This window comes from Strix uralensis, chromosome 5 (assembly GCF_047716275.1).
Source record: "Strix uralensis isolate ZFMK-TIS-50842 chromosome 5, bStrUra1, whole genome shotgun sequence".
Lineage (NCBI taxonomy): Eukaryota > Metazoa > Chordata > Aves > Strigiformes > Strigidae > Strix > Strix uralensis.
This window is the reverse complement of record NC_133976.1, coordinates 43,071,116-43,091,982: the sequence shown is the minus strand read 5'-3', so window position 1 is coordinate 43,091,982 and position 20,867 is coordinate 43,071,116. Positions and strand designations below refer to the sequence as shown.

The window sequence follows — 20,867 nt, the reverse complement described above, 5'->3', positions numbered from 1 at the left end:
TCTTATCACCCAGAAAGGCACCAAAACTTCAGCAGATGCCATCAAGAACTGGAGAAACCATTTATATTTCAACCCTTTGATAATCATCCTTCTTTTTGAAACATGTATTTGTGTAAAAACTGCTACCTAAAACTGGTAACTATTATCTATTGATAATCTGAATATTATCATTGATTCCTTTATCTGAATTAATACCTCCTTAATAGTAGGTATTTGGGACCCCATAGAAGCATTCTCTACAGATTTTGACAAGTAAATTACATTTTCCTCAGAGGTTTTGGCAATTTTCCTGTGTTCCAATTATTTGGGGGGTCTCTTCTGCAAGTTAATTTTATTCTGTAAGAAACGTAGTTGCTAACTTGACACAGGTTTCCAAGATCACCTCGCCACTGTTGGATATAAGCATTTGTGTCAGTGTACTGCTCACTATTTTCTTGTCCATATAGCTATGTACCATTTTTTTTTTTGGTGTCATATATCCATGTTTTTATTCTGAGCACTTCAGCTGTACTGTTTATTCTCTTTTAATTCCCAAACACTACACAGAGTCATTTCTTTCCAGGGTCCTGTGTCCCACCATGCAGGTCGAGCCAGCACTCTTCCTTCCTAAATGTGTGGTTTTGCATTGCCTTGTGTCAAAATACTTTGTTTGGGTGACTCGAGCTGAGCAAGTGCCCCAGCTCACTCCGCATGACTGCCATATCATTGCGTACTTCCTTTGCAATGGGGGCATCCTCCACACATTGGATTTGCAGTGTTCTTGTAATTGCATTTAGCTGCTCAAAAAAACCACTGCCATGGTCCTACACTGATTGAATCCAAAATCTGGCCATTGATTTCATGACAGTTCCTCATTGTTAATCAGGGGGGTCTTAACCCACTGGCTGTGTCCTGTATTATGTTGTGGGGTTTTTTGTTGATGTTGGTGGGGTTTTCCTGAGATAACACCCAGCTAGCCTATTACAGTGTGTATGGGTTAGAAGTCTGTTGTGTGTCCATTAATTGCCTTTTATTAGCCAAACTTGTAAACTGGAAAAGTGAAAGATATGTTGAATAATGCCAGTTTGCCCTTATAAACATCTGGTGTCAGTGACTAAATGTACACCTTTTTTGTCACTGTATCTCACATCAATGGTTTCATTCTCCATGGTTTTACCTAGTGTGGAAATCAGCCAGCCAGGCTATAGCTTTCAACCAGTGACCTCCTACTTGTCCTGTTCAATTAGCACATCACAATCTTGCTTTAAATTTTCTGTACTTACAGAGTTTAAATTTTCTGGTACTTACAAAGCCACCAAAAAATCATTCCCTTCTCAGCCAGCTCTTTTGGGACACTTGGGGTGCAGAAGACATACTCTGCTCCTGTTACAGGAACCAGCATCCTGCATCTTCCAAAAGCAGAGAAAAAGCACTTTAATGAAAGTTTCTGCCCTTTTTTGTCTCATTCGAAACATCCTTCTATCTCCATCTATTCGAGGTCCTCACTCATTTTCAGTTCTTGTTCTGAATATATTTACATTTAATAATTTTCCTTGAACAAATGGTAGATTTCCACAGTAAAGAAGATGCATCTATCTAGCATTGGCCATGAGCTGAACTACAGCTATCCGGACGAGCTGTCATTTTCTGTTTCTGGAAAATCCTAGCACATCACTCATGCAGCTATGGAGTGATGGGACTAACGTCATATTATTTTGGGGTGGGTGCAGCTGTGATGCTCTACATGGGAAGCTGTGTAAGGTCCCCCCTTCCCTATAACCTAGCAGTTGTGCTAAAGGAAGGCTGGAGCCCGGCACCTGCTGACTGCCCCACGCCTGACTGCTCACTCCACTTCTCACTTTTCTTTGGAAGCTGCAACAGCAACTTTGTGCTTTGCAAGTGTGAGTTCATTTGAGGGGTTTCCAAAGCACCCTGCAGCTCTTCCAACTTGCTCAGACTTGGAGTCTCCTTGCATGACAGCCTTTTGAAATGGCCACAAATATGTTTTCTTGCTTCCCATTCATGTATTAAATACTCATCTCAACGATGAAATGCTTGCCCGGGTCTCTCTTAATGAACAAGTGTCAGATGTTTAGCACCAGTAGACTTTACTGCTCAAAGGCACAGGCTTCTTGGAGCTCCTCTCAGTCATTTCCAGCTCTGTCTGACTGAAAGTAATGGGGAGGGGGGCGAGGGAAAGGAAGAGGCTGTTCCTGTCAATGGGATTCCAGCTGGTTTGTATATAAAATCTTTCCAGGACACCCAAAATGCTTCATTCACCAGTTGGACATCATATTCTAAATAAAACCAATTATTGGTTGACATCTACAACCCTGCTGAGATATGTGATAATGATGCCCCTTGTCTGTAAAGACAAACACACACATTCTCCCCACAGCGTGCAGCCAAGCGGCCCTCGCCAGCCTCAGCGGTGGAAGAATGCACCCCTATTCCCCGCCACTTTCTCTCTCTGCCTGCCCGCCCTGGCAAGCCAAGCCCGTGAGAATACCCTGGCATAACTTCCTGGCAAGAACCACCATTTTTATGCTGCTTTTGGGTAAACTTCAATGACTCATCTTGTATTCACGCTCATTTATGGTTGGCTTTTTTTTTTTTTTTTCTTCTAATGTTCTGATCTGCCAAGCTGCAAGCGGTTTGCTTAACAATGTGCAATGCTTGGAGAACAGATGGGCTCTTTTCTTCTGGCTGGTGGCATGCAAAAATGAAATTTTATCAATCAAACTTCAGTCTGTGACATTTTATTTGAAATGGTTATTTCAACAGCTACTTTGCTACCCACCAGCTCTGTTGTATTTCCTTCTGCATCAGATACAACTTTACGACAAATTCAGTGTTCAGCAGCCAGCAGTCTGCGTTGCAGCTGTACCTCACACAAGATCATCTCAAATTGCCCTCCTGTACAAACACATACTTACAGAAAGTTCCTGACCTTAAAATTTTACAGTTCAGGCAAGGAAATTGGTTGGTCAATCTGATCTGGTAATGGATACCCAGGTCCTCAAGCTCACTGTAGACTACACTGTCTAGCTCCCCTTTGCCAGGGCTGGTGCAAACTCACCATTATTTAACCTATGAACTCCACTTAAACCCAGACAAAACATTTGGGGGAAATAAGGGTTTGCTTTTCCATATGCCATTTCATGCACAGCTGACCAAAAAGATGAGTAGCAGGAGAAGGAATGCTTCACTCTCTGCTGTTTCACTTGTTCGGAGACAGCCTTTCTAGAGGGTTTTCAGTGAAACTTTGCTTGCTACCATTAGGAAATAAACAGCTCGCTCAAATGCACAGTGCTCACCTCCACAAAATACTGAGGGAAACAGCTAAAATCAGAGCTAGCCTAGGATATCACAACTACTCGGAAAGTCGGACAGCTGTGGTGACTGTATCCATATGCTCAGTCCAAAGTGCTCTGGAAGCCTTTATTACCATCTGTGTAGGAACAGGTTCAGTCCTTGGATGACTGAAAGACTGATTTTCCTGTAGGTAAAAGAAAATGGATATAACAGCTTGGACATTCCCATACGGAGCTGGTGGATCTCGGCTTCTTGAGGCTGTTGATGACTGGCACAGTGCTTGCCTAGAGCAAGATCAGCACACGGACATGCTAGGCTTTCGCAAGCTTTAAAGATGGATTAAAGCAGAATATTCACAAAGGCTAATTAAGCAACAGCAGCTGCTCTTCGCAGGTCAGTCTGTAGGCAGTGGAACAAGGCAAGCTCCCGTGGGAGCGACTCAGAGCACCTCCCTGTATTAAACTCTTGTTCTGAATCACCTCCTGGGACAGCCTCTGCTCCCATTACGGATGGCCCCCTCCACCATTTCACATCACTTGCCTTTCCAGCTGGGTCCCCTGGGCTCCTCTGCTGCCAGTGGGAATCAGGGCCAGGGGAAATTGCTGTAAAATCTATTGTGGGTGGAAGGATAAGCATGTTGTAAATTACTTCACAGATTCAAACGGGGTTTGATCTTCACAATTATGAAACACAGCTTGCTAAATTCAAGGTTTTGAAAACCACTGCTAATATTTTAAAGTGAAAAACAATAACCATATGGGATTTAGCAAGTCACAAGCCAGGTTATGATGAGCCTCTTGGTTTGTCAGTTCCCAGCTGCTACTTTGATAAATCACTGGGGGATTTCCTTGCTGGCTGAGTTGCTGGCTATCCTGGGGTGAATACAGTGAACAAGAAGTTTTGTATTAGATTTTACGGGCTGGAGCCTTCAGTGCTCCAAGTTCCCTCTGAACTACATGAATGTGAACCAAGGACAAATGGACTCCACTGAATCCTCGCATTTATGGGGATAGAGCTTCCCATGGGCACAAAACTGGTGGAGACACTGTTTCAGCTGCAGATTTCAGACACGCATCCTCTGGCACAGAGAGGTAGGAGGAAGGGAGATATGTGGGAATAGGGCTCCTCTGCGCCCCATTCCCTGCCTGCTGGTTTCCTCTGAGCCTGAGTTATGACTGCAGCAGAAGCTGCAGGCTTATAGCTGTTCTTACTACTCCTAGGGCCAGCTGGCCATCACCTACAGATACACATAAGCACATTTACTGATATATACATCTAACCAGGACAAGAACTGAGGTCTTATGTGCTCTCTGGCACAGAAAGCGTGAGAGTGTTTCAGGGTGAGCCAGCCCATTGCTATCATGACCTTCACCCAAGACTTACCAGACTTTGCCCCTGGAGCACATGGTGCCGTCAGCAGCCGTGAGCTCACCTGCACAGCTCGGCCAAACTCAGTGTGAAGAGCAGTCGTGCAGTTGGCTGTGCGAAGCTCTGTATCTCGAAATTAATTTGCCTGTGGTTCTGCTGACACCTTCTGATTATGCTGCTCTCCCAGTAAAATAAAGGGCGTGCTGAAATCAATTTCCCACTCCCTACTCCACTGCAGATAGAAGACAAAAGACATATTGCTAATTAAAATGTTCTTATCTGCTGGAAAGCAGTTTGTAGGATTGATCTGAATAAAACTGATGATGCAGCCCACTCAGATCACTGGGAAATGACCTCTCTATTATGAAGTCCCAGAATAACACAGCAAAGCAATCTTGATTTCCTAAAATCTGTCAAAGGAAGAAATTCTCAGTTAGTTACAGCATATAATATGGATACTCCTGAAATGTCCTCTGCTTAATGAACAGCTGATATTAGCTAACCTCGTGGAAATAAGAGAGAATTAGTACCAGCTGCAAAATGCATTCACTGGATAGTGAAACTGGCAGTTGGTATTATGCCTGCTATAAATATTTTTAATTAAAAATTGTTTTCTGTCTCTTCAATTGGTATAATAGCGATGATGCTTACTGAGAGTTACTGAAGATGTAATAGGATTCCCCTTCGTGTATAGCAGAGCTATTTATTCTGCTGTAATATTGCTATAGTGGAAATCTGCATAATAATGTCCGGATTCTAGTACAAGAGAAAAATAGACCTAGGGAGTGTTTTATCTGTGTGTTTCAGAATAACGCACACGAGCATTGTTATGAATTCCTAAAGAAAAGCCGTGCTCAAACTCTGGTTGCTCTGGCATGACTTTAAAATTATTTTAACAACCTTTTTTTTTGGAAATTCCAGCTTCAATCCACAGCCCCGCGGTGCCGTACACCTTTGAGAAAGGGTCTGCTCTTTGCAAGTTTACAGGGAGCAGCACAGCAGATCCCCTTCTGCTGCTCTGGCAGTGCCCTGGCACGGGGCTGTATCAGTGAGGATGGGGGCTTGTGGACACTTCTCCTGACCTGATTCGGAAAGCAGCAGCTCCTTTCCCTGTGGTTCCCCAGGTACCCACTGCAGAGGGGCTGGGAGAGGCAGTGGCAGAGGGGACCCTGTGATGCTGCCGCAGATCTGAGCCTGTGGGGTCCCGGTCCCCACGTGGTGCTCTCCTGCAACAGCTATCCACGGGTGACAAGGACACCTTTGGGGAGCTGAGAGCCATTAGACCAGCTCTGCCCTGGCAGGCACAGCCCGTTAGGCATTACCTAAATAGGATGGGTACTGAGACAGCTGGAGAAATCTCCGTTAGCTGTCCCTGCTGGGCCTTTGGGAACGTGTGATTGCTCTCCGCGCTATGTGGGAGACTTTCTAAAGCAGATGGGAGTGATCACTTTCGAATCCCTGCTTGACTCTCCTCCTCTCTGAGGCTTTGGACCAATATTCTGATATAGGCATTTCCTCCCACTGCCTTCCTCAGCCCCCTGCCTTCCTCCTCCCCAGCTTCCGATACACCTACCCCTGACCAGCACTTGCCTTCAGTCTCCCGCTTTTCTTCTCCTGTGTGTAACTTGGAGGGCCTGGCACAGCTTGTGATGGTGTGGTGTTTGCTTTCTGACAACTCCCAGAGGCTCAAGTCAAGACAAAAGCCTCATTCTGTCAGTCACTGTATGAATACATGATTAGGCACGTGCCCAGCTCCAAAGACCTTTTGATCTAAACATGCTGCTTTGATTTCATAATGATACTAAATTCCTGTCCCAGTTTGTCTCTCGTTCCTCTCTTGTCCCCAAATTGACAGGAATTTTATTGCAAGCCTTTCCCCAGACAAAGCTATCATCTTTCTTACCCATTGGTTCTTCCTTCTTATCCTGTGTTCTTCCTTGTGCCAAACATTATCTTTGCTTTGCTTTTCCAGCTAGACCTTTCAGATGCTTTTATGGTTTGCAGTCCTCTCATTTTCCAGCTCCCTGCTCCTCTTAGGGTTCATCACATGCTCTCCTCTCTGCTCTCTTTCAAGAGGAAGCTTTTGCTCTCACAAACTCAGCTATCCCTTAGCTGAGCTGAATTTATGATGGCCACTCTTCTTTATTTTTTCATGTCTGACTTCACAAGTGTCTTCATGGTAGCTACTTCTGAAAGCTTTGCTATTGGGTCAGTGACATTCTTCTTTATTTCTTGCAAAATCTTCCTCCTGTCTTTCCAGCCTCAAAGTATGAATAGATATCTGACTGCGTGTTTGCTTTTTTTCTAACCCCACTAACAGTGAAGGGGAGTTGTTATTCGTCCATCATGTCCTTGTAGTAAGATGCAGATTTGTTATCTGGTGAAAAGATAGCTCAAAGGATAGAAATTAGCATATGATCCTGTGACAATACAGTAAGTCTCTTTCTTTCTTTTGAAATTCATGGTTTTGACTTCCACTTACCTCTTCTCACTTATGATGAATTCTGCCTGCTTGGGAATTCCCTAGCTCTCCACGAAGAAGGCAGCAGCACCACTGCGGTGTGGTTCTTGCCTGACAAGCTTTGTGATGGGCACCATTACCTTCATCTATCAGCACCTCTGCAGATCACTGGACTTGACAGCAAAGATGAGAACAAAACAAAACCAGAGAAGTGACTTACACCACTGCCCAGAGAGAGAGGGAGGGAGAGGGAGGAGGAGAGGGGAAAGAAAAATGAAGACCACAACCCCATCCGCCTGAGGGCACAGAGGTCATGTTAGCCAGATGGGGAATGAATCAAAAGGGACTTTTCTGGAGGTGGCTGGGCAGGGGGAGCTTCTGTTTTATTATTTTAATTCTGCTAGGCTACCTCCCAGTGCTGGGTCACTCAAAGACATGATTTTGTTCTGATAATGAAAGAACTCTATATTAACAGAAAAAGGACAACACATTTGTGGTTATTTTTTCTCCATCCAGTCCAATTAACAGATTTTGGAGGATAGTTTGAAGTGTATTTTGCTCATTTGAGAGGTTTTGTATGAATTAGCTGATAATATAAGAGCCAGTCACACCAGAAGCTCTCGCTTGCCTGTGGGCCTGTTTCCTGCCCTCTTGTAAACTAAAAGAATTAAGAACACCCTAAGCCAAGATAAATTTAAAATACAATTCTCCAGATATTTGAATCAAAAGGCAGTATTGATTATTTAATTATGTAGAAATGATCCAGATGCTGAGCATTTACTACAGATTAATGACTGTCCCAAAGCAGTTAATGGCCCTTCTTGCTGCCATCAAAACAAGCTGCTTATTAATCCCTGGAAAATGGCTTGCATAACAATCATAACCTGCTGTTAAAAGTTTATAAATAGATAAAAGTGTCACATGGATTTAAGAGTGCTGAGGCTGAATGGGATCTGTGTGGTGTTTCTAGTGAATGAATGCCATATGCATGAGCTCATCTGATTGCTTGAATTATCACAAAATCCCAAGTTGCTCTTTTGGATTGGAAAATGGCATGCAAGAAAGTGCCAAGTGGCTGGAATCCTATCTACTGACTGGGAAATAATTATTTCGCTGCATAATAAAGAGGCACCTTCACTCTAACAGCAGTGCTTTGCCCTTTTTATCATATAGCCTGAAATGCATGCAAGGAAGCCTGTGTGGTTGTGCTGTTTCATTCCTTCGCTTTATTTTAACAGGAAAAAATGCTTGCACGTATATACACACACAGAACTGACCCAGGTCCCCCCAAAGCCCAGCAATGGGTTCAGCAGGCATAGGAGTCTTGCTAGGCTGGGATCTGTATATTCAGACAACGGTCTTCAAAGGAGCCCTTTGCAGCTGGGTATCTCCATCCCATACTGGGCTGTTACAACAATGACGACGGTACACACTGCCAGTGAAAGCTGCTTGCAGAAAACACGTTGTCTCTTGGTGCTGGCAGAGCTGGGAGGGCACACAGACCCCAGGAGCCAGGGCGGTTGAGGGCAGGGAATAGCAGCGGCATTGCATGCTACCGGCCCTGCAGTAGCTGTGCCCCACCACCACACTGGCACTCACTCTGCCCCTCCTGCCTAGGAGCTCAGGTGCCAAACCAGCAGGGGGGGGGGACCCCGCTCCTGCGGGGCCGCAGCATCCCCGTCACGGCACAGCCCAGCCGGAGTCACCTAGACACCAGCTGTCAGTCCCTCGGCCCTCAGCAGCCGCTGTTCCCCCGGCTAGCTGTCCTCACCCTGCCAGACGAGCGGTGGCTGGTTATTGCATTTGAGCAGTGACTAATAAAAATGATATAAACATGCTGTTGTCTGGAGCCTGAGAAGGCTGCCCGGAGGAGCAGAGTGGGTCTGTGGGAGCATCCTGTCCCGGCCAGGAATTAGGGAAGTGGCTTTCTCATATCCGACCAGACCACAGATCCCAAGGTAAGAGAAAAGATGAAAAAATACTGTCTCCTTCAAAGAATCAGACAGGAGAGGATATGAGGGACCTCCCTGAATCACAGCTTCCAAGTCTGTTAGCATGACTGCCTCCGTTTCCTATTATTTTTAGTGGACCTGTCTTGATTGGGCAAAGGTACACTTCAGTGTTGTGCTGCACCAGCGAGGGTTATCCATCCTTTGAATCAGAGAAGCTGGATGCCACAAGGGGTCAGTGTCTTGCCCCCTTACCCTGAGCAGCTCTTTCTTTCTCCAGCACAGAGGCTTGGGGAGCTCCATGACCCCCATGCAACAGCAGCTGGTGCAGGGGATGGGGTGCAAGAAAGGAGCAGGCACATGAGTGCTCTGTCACTGCCTCTGCAGAGGCATGAGATGTATACCCAGAGCAGGCCTGAGAGGTCTGTAGGTTGATGAAAAAGGTGGTGTATCTCACCAGAGACCTTTCCTCTGACCTTGAAAACTGCTCATAGCCAGCACTACTACAAAGATCCTCGGCTGTGCCACCTCCTCACCACACCTCTCCCTTGGGGTCCCTCTTCTCTCTCCCTGAAGCCTGTAATTTGTCTTCACACTCTTGACTCTCCATGGTCTGCAGCCTCTCTACTTCTCCCATCTCATCCCAGCCAGGATGCTGATTCCCACTGCCGAACACTGCCAGCATGCCCCTTCCACAGCCCACTCCTGTGAATTTTTGGTGGGTTGCATCCTACTCATAGGAGGAGTCAGGCTATAAGCAAGTGCTGAACTAAACAAATTATCCTCCCTCAAACTCTTCCCAACTCTGCTTTGCTGCACTTCCACAACACTTGGCCAGTTTTCAGCAAGACATATGCCGTGCACTTCATGCGCTACCTTCCCGAGAAGAAAACGCCTCCTCGAGCCCCCCCAGCCCTGCCGTTGCATCCACCGGGTGCCGCCCAGGCAGGACCCCCGTCCTGTGCTCAAAGGCTGCGCAGCACAGAGGGATACCAACCCAGAAGACTTCTGTGTCCAAGAGCTGAGAGAAGCAAATTTGCCACCTTGTGCTCGCCCAGGGGCACCTGCACCTTTCTGTCAGTCGCCTACAGCATCCACAGCCGGGTGCCAGGCGAGGCAGGAGCAGGGCCCCGGCCTCTCCACGCACGGCAGGGCTGCGCGGGCAGAGGGGAGCACGGTGCCCATGGCTTCCATCTCTCCCCATCTCCTCCCTCAAGCAGAAACCCCAGACGGGGCGGTAGCTCCGTTTGGGATGCTCCACTCAGCGCGGCGGTCACTGCCATCTAGCGGGACCGGGGATAGATAACCAACCACCCCAAACGGCCGGAGCGACCCACCAGCACCCCTCTGCTGCGGGGCCTCCCCGATTCCCCTTCCCGCTTTTTTCCCTTTTGTCCTCAGAGCAGAAGGTGAATACTCGATGTGCCATTTCGGAGCAGAGATGGTGCGCACCGCCAAGCCTCTCGCAGCCCCATCAAGGGACATTCTGTCCTTCGCAGGCCCAAGTGCTCCCACAGCGGCCTCCCTGTTCAAAGGATGTGGACAGAGAGAAATTAAAAATAATGGCTAAAATCATGCATCAGCTCGATGGCAAACTTGCATGCGGAAGGGATCCTGGTGTCCTGTTCATTGTGGGAGATGGTGCTGGCGCAGGGCTGGGAGATGGAGCAGGCTAGGAAAGACAGCAGTCAGATTCAAAGAATAGTTTGGGTGGGTCAAAACTGATTTTTGAATTAATATTTTATTTATGTGTAGATCAGATGATAGGAATATCTTTCTCATCATGATGGTAATTAAACACCGTAGAGTGCAGGCTTTTATGAACAGGTCTGATGAACAGCAGCCAAGGACAACACCGTCCTGCCTCAGAAGTGCAGGTGTTCTAGCTCTTAAAGGTCTCTTCCAGTTTTTCACTCCATTGGCTTTTCATGGTGCCCATAGAAGAGAGTGAAGTAGGCACATTCTTGGTTTTTTAGTGAAGAAAATGCTCAGTTACAGGTACAGAAAGGAGGAGGAAGGAGGATGCAGAGCATCCCCCAGAGAACCTTAGACTGGGTTATTCAGCTGAATAATTAGGTCTCATCAGGAACACATTCTCTTTAGTTATAAGCACTGAAGCACTTCAAGTATTTACCAATCTACTTCACTGTACATTTTGATGATGCTGGTTCTTTTTTCCTTTACATTGCATAGCAGCAATAGAAAATTCAAAGCTGAAGAACGTGGCTGGAAAAGATGTTTCACGTGCAAGAGGATGAAAGAAAGAAGACACTTGGTATATGCCTCTCACCTCAACTGCGGCATTAAATTTGAGCCCGTGGTTGCAATGGCACAGAGTCCAAGAAGGGCTGTGGAGCCACCCAGGGGAAGTGAGAAAGGTCTCCAGCAGCGTGAGCACCCAACCAGTCCCTGTCGGCTGGAGACAGACCGTGCTGTGTTACACCAGAGCCACTGTCGCCCAGGTGCAAACACACCTTGAGATACAGTAACCCTGATGGAGAGCTGGGGGAACTTCCTCTGTTGGCAAGCAGCGAGGACTGCCAGGTAGCCCGCAGTCCCCGCCGCCCGAGGGCCACCGACCGCCACCCACGCAGCAGAGACCGGCGCTGCCGCTCGCTGTCAGGCAGAGCAGGCACCCCTGCCTCTTCCCACCGGCTTTATTTTCCCTTTTTAACTCCCGGGGATGGACAACCCAGTAGGAGAAGGCGTATTGTTGTGAGCACAAGCAGTAAAGCCACTCTCAAGACTCGAGCAGCCACCGCTCAGCCCGTCCGCCCAACGCCGCCTCACACCGCCACCACCCGCTCCCCTCAGCCCCGCCGCGCCCGGAGACTGCGGCTCCCGGCGTGCACTGCGGCTCCCGGCGTGCACCGCGCCTCCCATCCCCTCCCCATCCGGCGCGCGGCGCTTCCGCCGCCGGGTGAGGGGTGGCGCGCGGGCGGACATGGCGGATCCTCCCCAGGCGGCCGAGGCTGGGCCAAGGCAAAATGAAAAGCAAAAAAACAAAAGCAAAAAGAAAGCGGCGACAGGTGGGAGCAGGGTGAGGGTCCGTGCAGGGCTGGTAGCCGGCTCGCCGGGGAAGCCCTCGGGCTGAGGGTCTCCCCCTGGCCGCGGTCTGCTGCCCCGTCCCGGCAGTCCCTCCGGTTTCCGAAAACAGCCCGGGACTAAGGATCTGGGCCGCTGGTTCGTGTAGGCGGAGAGGCAGCGTGGGGCAGGCGGGCTGCTTCCCGGCTGGCGGCGCTGGGGAAGATAGAGGCGGCGGTTGGGTGCGAGGGGCGCGGTGCCTTGTGGTGGGACCGTCCTCACGGTTCTCTGGTCGCTGCCTCAGCCTGTGTCTTGCTCTTGTGTAATATCCTATCCGCAACGCATATCTCAGTTGTGGAATTATTTTCTTTTTTAAAATAAATTACTTAAAGCAGTAATTTCTTTAAAGTCAGAAGAGATGCAAAACATTCAGCAGAGTATTAACAAAACTTTGTGTCCCTGCTTTCAGTTATTGTTTTGTTTGTACTTAAACGGGGAAGAGATGTAATAATCACTATTGAAAAAGGAGGAAAAAACAACTTTTTTTTTTTTTTACCTATAACAGTTGATGAATCTGAACTTCTCACAGTGCCAGATGGATGGAAAGAGCCAGCCTTTACGAGAGAGGATAATCCCAAAGGGCTGCTGGAAGAAAGCAGTTTTGCAACGTTATTCCCGAAGTATAGAGAAGCATACTTGAAGGAGTGCTGGCCACTTGTCCAGAAAGCCTTGAGTGAACATGTACAAATACTTAACAATTGCGATACTATGTTTTACCTTTTGGGAGATACAGGTCTTTCTTGAGCTTATAAAAACAGTGCAAGTTGCTTTTCTGATACTGTATTTGCATATATTTCTACTGTGCTTGCATTTAGAATTGGTAGTATCATTTTCTATTGGCATCAAAATAAGTGAAAGTCTGTGTAGCCAGACTTGCAGTTCTTTACAGATGCTGTCAGCAAAGCTCTCAGCAGCAGCAAGTGTCTTGTCATCCAGGCACTGACAACTTTGTTGCGCCTAAATTCAGGGAGAGGAGGGGGGTGGTGTTTGGGGCTGCGTGACACATATATTCAGTCTTTTTTATCTGTCTGTGTGTGAATTTCCTTAATCTGAAAGGCACTTAAGGAAATTTGGAAAATGGATCTGCATTCAGTATGTAGCATTCTATTTGTTACCTTCTTACTGCCAAAGATGAAAGATACAGGATTCTTAGAGATTGATTCACTATTTCTTTTCAAATATTGCAGTTTGTGAACGCAACGCTGGATCTAATTGAAGGAAGCATGACTGTCACTACCACGAAGAAGACTTTTGATCCGTATGCAATCATCAGGGCTAGAGATTTAATAAAACTTCTGGCAAGAAGCGTTCCATTTGAACAGGTCTGTATTAAATCCTGGAAGTTTGTATCAAATTCTATCATAATACTTATAAAATAGTGAGTTTTCAAAATGTGGGATTTTCAAGTGAGTCAAGTAAAACAAAATATGTATTTGAAGTAAATATATCTGAAAGTGACATGAGAAGAATAAACTGAAGTATTCTGTTGACTTCTGAATAATACATTTACGTTCAGACAATATTGCCTGCTTCTCGTCTCTTTAGGCAGTTCGTATCCTTCAGGATGATGTTGCATGTGACATCATTAAAATAGGCTCTCTGGTGAGGAAAAGAGACACTTTTATAAAAAGAAGAGGACGACTTCTTGGACCAAAAGGATCTACTCTGAAGGTATTTCCAATAGGTGTAGTAAACAGACAATTCTTAGACCCAAATTTGTGTCACATCTTCAGTTTACACTTAATTTCTTTTTTTGGTGTAGGCTCTGGAACTGTTAACAAACTGTTATATTATGGTGCAAGGCAACACTGTTTCAGCTCTTGGACCCTTCAGTGGGCTAAAAGAGGTAAGGGGAGGCAGATGAGCTGTTTGTGTAGCATACTTCTGTGTCTGGCTCGAGGGCAGACGAGAGGCAAGATCTGGCAGCCTCAGGAGCATTTCACTGATTTTTCAGCTATGTGTTAGTAAGCTACATTTACATGAATGTTCATAGTCATAGCATCTTAGCTGCTGAATTTTGTTTAGACTCAGATCTTTCGGTCTTGGAAGTAAAAAAGCATTTGTGAAATACTGTTTTGGGGTTTTTTCAGCACGAATTTGTGTATTTCTGGATATGAGGTGTAAGACTGAAAATACTGCACAGTTAATGATATGTAACATTAAGGAATATCCAGTATGTTTTTTGTAACTATGTAGGAGGAGAATGCTTGTCAAAAGCAAGTTTCTCATGACACCATGAAATCCATGGTAACATGAAAGTAATGTATGTGGGGCATGCTGGAGTGTATTAGAAACATAAAAATATTATTGGTACTTCTGAAGTGCTGTGCCTTCCAGTTAACCATGTGCGTTAGCTTTTTAAATCTACCTACTTTGTGGGGCAGGGCCAAGGAGAGGAAACAAGATAGTATACCTGGTATTTTAATATATATAGACATAAAGAATATGAAATACTTGCTGAGTTTTCTGTTCTTTGTTATTAAATGCAGGTTAGAAAAGTTGTTCTGGACACAATGAAGAATATACATCCCATATATAACATTAAGGTTAGTGTGGTCTGCTGTCCATCTTTATTTACAAGAAAATACTACTTCTGCTCAGAGTTGTATGTTAATAATTTACATGTTTCTATATGGTAATCTATTTTTAAGAATTTCTGTAGTATGCTGCTTTAAAAAACCCCTGACTTTGATAACCTCTGTTTTACCAGGATATGTTGCCATAATATCATTAACAGCATCTGAGAAAACATCAAAGGAAAACTGTGTATAAACTTTCATCCCTTCAGTTGTTTGCTTGATGCTTGCTCATTGAAACTGAGGCACTTTCTCCAGTACAGTCTGTCCCTGTTTTGAGACATATGTATTTTTTTGGTTCTGCTGTTCATAATTAAACCCCTCTACTGTTACTGAAGTGAGAGATGGAAGGTTTGGATGTAACATATTCACTGTAAGAAAGTTTAGTAAAACTTGTAGTTTGGAGCTCTTGGCTACTACCGTAATACTATTTTTTTTAATAACTTCTTTGTGACATTCTGAAGACTTTGATGATCAAAAGGGAATTATCAAAAGATCCTGAACTAAGGTCACAAAGTTGGGAAAGATTTTTGCCTAAGTTCAAGCGGAAGAACTTGAAAAAACGCAAGGAGCCAAAGAAGAAAAATACTAAGAAGGAGTACACACCGTTCCCACCTCCGCAGCCGGAAAGCCAGGTCAGCTGAAACTTTATTTGGTTGTGCAGGAATATACCACTACTTGAAATCGTGTTCTTGCTAACAAGGGGTTATGAGGCCTTTTCTGTCAAAATCTAATTTCCTGATACTATACATCTGGCTCATAATGCATAATTGCCTAAAGATTCTTGATACTTGTCTCATGCAGATTGATAAAGAATTGGCAAGTGGTGAATACTTCTTGAAAGAAAGACAGAAGAAACGAAAGCAAGTGGAAGAGATAAAGGTAAAGTTCTAACCCACTGCTCAGTTAAAAAGCATTTGGCAGCTGACTTGGAATTCTTTTTTTTTTGGTCCCTTTTGCCCTGCTCTACTGATACTTGACCTTTTTATTGGTAACTTTAGGCAAAGCAAGCAGATGCAATCAAGAAAAGACAAGAAGAAAGAAATAAAGCTTTTATCCCACCAAAGGAAAAGCCAGTTGTGAAAACAAAGAAAGGTAACCATTTTTTTTTTTCCTGTTCTAAAACATGCTGTTGATTCCTAGGGTGAGTGATTTTGCAGAGATACAGCTGGAGGAAATAAGAAAGGTCATGTAAAAAATTCCTAGTGGTTAGACCCATGCCTGGAGTTGCCAGGGACAGTAGAAGGATAATGCAGCCCATAATTCTATACCTATAAAATGACAATTCTTTGTAGAACATTTTCCTGATGGAGATACTGGGACGGCCATCTCAATTGGTTGCTCTGGCTACATCAATTTTTGGTTTGTAGTCTTGTAGTGAAGCTGCCATAACTTTTGCATTCAGTTCTGTTCAGAAAAAGAAACCCAAAAGCAGTACTTACTTGAATACTTATACCGTGAGTAAGTATTGGTATACAATAGCATATCTTTTCTAAAAGTTAAACCACACTATGTGCAGAGTAAGAACTTGTGTTCTCAGCTGGTTTGGTTTTTTACGCACTAGAGACACAAGTTTTCGGTTTTCTGGATTCATTGATGATACTACCTATTCATTTGTTGTATTACATATACTATGTATGTTTTGTAGGCTATACTGCCTACATATTATTGCACTATATATTACACAACTTCCTCCGAACTGAAAAGTTCATGTTTCTTGAAAGACATGTGTTCTGCAGCATTTATACAGTACTTCTTTGTGATGGCAGTAAATTTTCAGTGATCCTGCTATTGACTTTACTGTATGTCAAATACTGTGTTTTCTAGCTCCTGTGTGTTTTGACCTGAAATCATTCAGTCTTCCAACAATAAACAGCAGTAGTTTGTATGTAGGGAAGAACTGAGAACCAAAGAAGACAGCTGGTACCCACTGTTAGATGTAGGAATTAACTGTGTGAGATAGGAGAGTCAGATCCAAACTCATGACTCATGCGCAAAAGAGGAAATACCATCATCTAGATGAATTTAAGAGTAGGTTATTCATGTTGCTCAGCATTAAGTGTTTAAGTACTCTGGCGGTCCCTGTAGAAGTCTCTTATAAAGGTCTTCATGCAGGGGTCAGAGATCTGTATCCTATTCCCCCAGCCCATCCTTCCCTGTCCTGTTTCCAAGCATGGCCATTAAGGAATGGCCAGGGAGAGAGTGTAAGGATGTGACAGGCATGCTTGGGATCTTACCACCTTAGTTACTTGCAGAAAGACAAAATACCATGAAAGCTTCTCCAGGTATAAGAACTCAATAATTAATTTCTTCGCTTCTTATGTGAGACCAACCAAGCCAATAGGCCTGTGTCTAAGAGAGTGTGTCTGTATTAATTTCAGAGGAGTACATCTGTGGTCTGAGGAGTGGGTGACAGTAGCTTGGATGTGTGCCGAGTGTGACATCTGTATTCGAATGCAGTTGTATAGGATTTTTTATATGACTGTTCTCCGTAGAATTCTGCTGAAAGAAGTTTGTGGATAATAACTAATTTCAACAAAAATGATTATTAGAGTAGTTTATAAAATTGTGAGTGAACATGAGTCCTAACCACTGCCACAGGATACAGCTTACTGTGTTTATATATGAAGTCATCTTGTAGACTTAAAATTTAGAAAAGGTAAAATTCATGTCTGTTATCTTTGTATTTTTTACTATGTAGCCTCCACTGAGAAAAAAATTGATATCGAAGCCATCAAGGAAAAGGTAAAGAACGCGAAGAAGAAGAAATTAGGAGCACTTCCTGTGGAAGAAGTCAAGTTAAAAATGGCAGCAGATGAAAAGAAAAAAAAGAAAAAAAAGTAATTCACCACCTGAGATGCTCACTTTTCTCCTGCGTTAATGAACATTTTCACACTTGGAAGATTCAAGACTTCTTGCTGTCAGTATAATCTGAACAAGAAAAGACTAGGTAGAAAGGTCATTCTCTTTTCATAAGTACAGTTTAATTAATGGACCTAAAGCAGCTGTGCAGAATTGCCAAGGTTGGTGAAGAAAATCTGTGCTTCTGTTTGACAAAGTAAGAGAGTGTATTTGGATAATATCCATCTGCCTGAAGGGAAGGTTTCGTAATAGAAACATTTAGGAGTTTGATGCAGGATGTTAAACATTAGGGTCAGAGAACTCGGTGGGAGTTTAAGGTTATTCTGTGAAAGACTGCCAGACTATATGCAGCCTCAGTTATGGCGATAACTTTTACAAAACGGGCAAGATTTATTACTATATTATGCTTTTGTTTCTGTAAAAGCTCATTTTTTTGGTGTCTTGTCTTGGTGTTAATAAACTATTTTAATACATTGTTCTTAAATCCTTTAATTAGTCATATAGTGCAGAACCTACATCTTTTCCAGGAAACAAGCTCACAGCTTCATATGAGAATTCTTCAAACCATAATCTTAATTGATGCCATTCATAAATTGTCATTTATTAGGATTACCCTGCAGTCTGTTAGACGGAATGTGATTCAGAGCAAGTGTCTTTCCACACGGAATGTGCTGCAGGGAAAGCATGAAGTCATTATCTTTAAATATATTCTTAATTTATTTCTTGCTTGCAAGAAAGACTTAAGAAATTGTGTTCCTCTTTTTTTTTTTTTTTTTTTTTTGAGGCCCTTCCCCTTTTTTAGAGGAAGTTGAGTTGCCTGAAAAGGCAAATTGTGATGAAATAAAGTTCACCGGAAGAGCAGCTGTTACTTATTTCATACATCTGATATTGAAGAAACAAAGGTAATGAGTAGGAGGTGTTAGAGCCACACAATTTCATGGTTGTGTTGGAGTGCTTTTGCCAGGTTCTGGAATTTTGATCACCTTCACATGCAGGGGAAATGATTATGCTAGAACATTGCAGCTCACTGCTTTTAGGTTAGTGACCTTTTAGCTGAATTAGTGAAAACACAGCCCTTTCCTTTTTTACATGTATAAATAAGAATTTAGAATGTATGTGGTTAAATGACCAGTACGTGTGCAGTGAGAAATAGCTAAAATGCCCTTTAGGGTAGGGGGCAACATTACCCTTAGTGTGCTTTTCAGGTATGTGATCGTTTCTTGGCACTTAAGGAAAAAATGGTCTCAATCCTTTTAGGGACTCCATTGTTCATATACAGCAGTTTAATTACTTGTGGAATCGGGAAAATACTACTTCAACAGGTACTTCACTGAGAATATGATAAGTAAGTCACAAACATCCATCTTGGAAAAGCTTTTTAGAAAGATGTTTAGCAGGTGATGGTGTAACAGGGAGACTGAAGTTCAGCACCGGTCAGGTAGTTCAGACCTCTCATGTAGTGAAAGGACTAATTTCAACAGGGGGCACTGCAGTACTTGAGTTTAAATGCCAGTTGTCACAGTGATCCCACGAATGAGTGCTTCAGCAGGAGTCTGCAGAGCTAGAAGCCAGTAAGGAGGAGTCTGTAGCCAGGGAAGGAGCAGGAGTTTATCAGGGGAGGGAGAGTCCTTGGTTCTAATCTGGACTGGACAAAGCCCCTTTCACTGCAGAAGACTGGCCCAGGTGTTCCCCCGTTGTCTAAAAAGTTAAAAACAAGTCTAGGGCTGGTTGCCCTACACTGGTCTTGCAGGCTGGCATTTCATTTCTGGAACCTGGTCTAGCTAAAAGCACCCTACAAAAAGTGTTTTCCAGCAGCATCAGCTAACTGCCTGATCGCCTGAGTTGCAGTGCAGGAAAGCATAGCTCAGCTTGGTGGCAGCCTGGCCTTAAATTATACATACTTTCATGGAAGTTTGCTTTTTTAATTTAGGACCCACAGCTGCAGCATCTATGTAGCTTTTGCATCAAATTCCTACCCGTAGTAAAACTTAACAGACTTCAGGAAGACTTCTCCTTCTGTAGTTATGGAGTGAAAAGGCTTTACATCGTGTTTAATCGCTTTCAGTTGTTATGGTTGATAGGTTTCAAGGATTGTGGGTTGGACATTTATTTATTTAAACCAGAAAATCAAGAAAGCTTACTCATATTCTTGAGGCAAGTTAAACCAATGGATTTGTGTGCTCAAGAGTCCATATCTGAACAGTAACTGGCTACATGGGCTCACTGTTGGTGCTTTTTGCACCTGTTTTCTGAGAAAATATGGCTATACAGTTTTTATACTTGTATAAAAAGTAAATAATAGAATAATAAAGTGGATTTGGAAGAATGAAAAAGATTTTATAGTATTTTCAGAACAGCTTGAACTATTGCAAATTATCTCCTTAAACTGATTGTAGAGTTTACAGACTTGCAAAAGAAGTACCTGAAGGCTGTATTTATATATTAGTGTTTTGTATTTATCGTATGGAATTCATGGGCATATGCCGTAAGATAAATGTGGACAACTCAAAGTGGTTTGATCATCCAGAGTTAAATATCTGGATTTTTGTATGTCCTTAAAATGAGATGCAGTACTTGTTGAGCTTTGACTTCTTGACTTCCAGGCTTTTTTGTTTGAAAGATACAATGTTGTAAAGTTTGGTGTTTTCTTCCCCTAAGCCCTAGTGATTTGCAGGTTTTTTTAATGAAGCTTTTTCTGTGGTGTTTCCTTAGAGCTGCTGAAGTATATAGTTAAATGACAGTACTGTGAATTTTTTGAACTTTAAGGGATCTGTGTTCATTCTGTTTATTCTGGAGACCAAGCATAGATTAAACTAAGCAGGGGAGAATTCCTGCTGAGCTCATTTTTGCTCCCTGGACACAGCAGCATACGCTCTTCCCTCTCCAACATTTCTCTTTGCAGTAGTAGGTTCTAACTGCATGTAGTTTCAGTGGGGCAGATACCATGCCAGGCTCTGAGCTGGTGCGGGAGCCCTGTGCAAGAGAGCGAACACAGCATGAGTCCTGCTGCCCGTGTGCCGCTTGCTGGCCCGTTTTCAGATGGGATTTTGCAGTAAATGGAACTTGAGGCTTGGGTCTTGCACAAAAGAGTGGCAAGAAGACAAGTGGAGAGGAAAATAGCTGCTCTTTTTAACAGATAGACCCATGGCCTTGCTTTTGCAGTGGGCACTGTTTTTTTTAAACACCTTAATCTGCCCAGTTTGGAAGACAGAACTGAGTTTGGCGCTCTCACAAGTAGGGCAGGGTGGGTACTGGCCCTGATGACTGGAGCAT

General features: G+C 44.0%; 1 protein-coding gene across 1 annotated transcript; it reads left to right on the top strand.

Moving 5' to 3' along the window:
• The first annotated feature begins 11,978 nt into the window (after positions 1 to 11,978).
• Positions 11,979 to 18,078, top strand: KRR1 (KRR1 small subunit processome component homolog). Its single transcript, XM_074870603.1, has 10 exons — positions 11,979 to 12,101; positions 12,662 to 12,837; positions 13,344 to 13,478; positions 13,702 to 13,827; positions 13,919 to 14,002; positions 14,646 to 14,702; positions 15,197 to 15,367; positions 15,537 to 15,614; positions 15,734 to 15,827; positions 17,434 to 18,078. Exons 1-10 carry the CDS (start codon positions 12,017 to 12,019, stop codon positions 17,574 to 17,576), a joined length of 1,149 nt encoding a protein of 382 aa, XP_074726704.1. The 5' UTR covers positions 11,979 to 12,016; the 3' UTR covers positions 17,577 to 18,078.
• Positions 18,079 to 20,867: the final 2,789 nt, after the last annotated feature.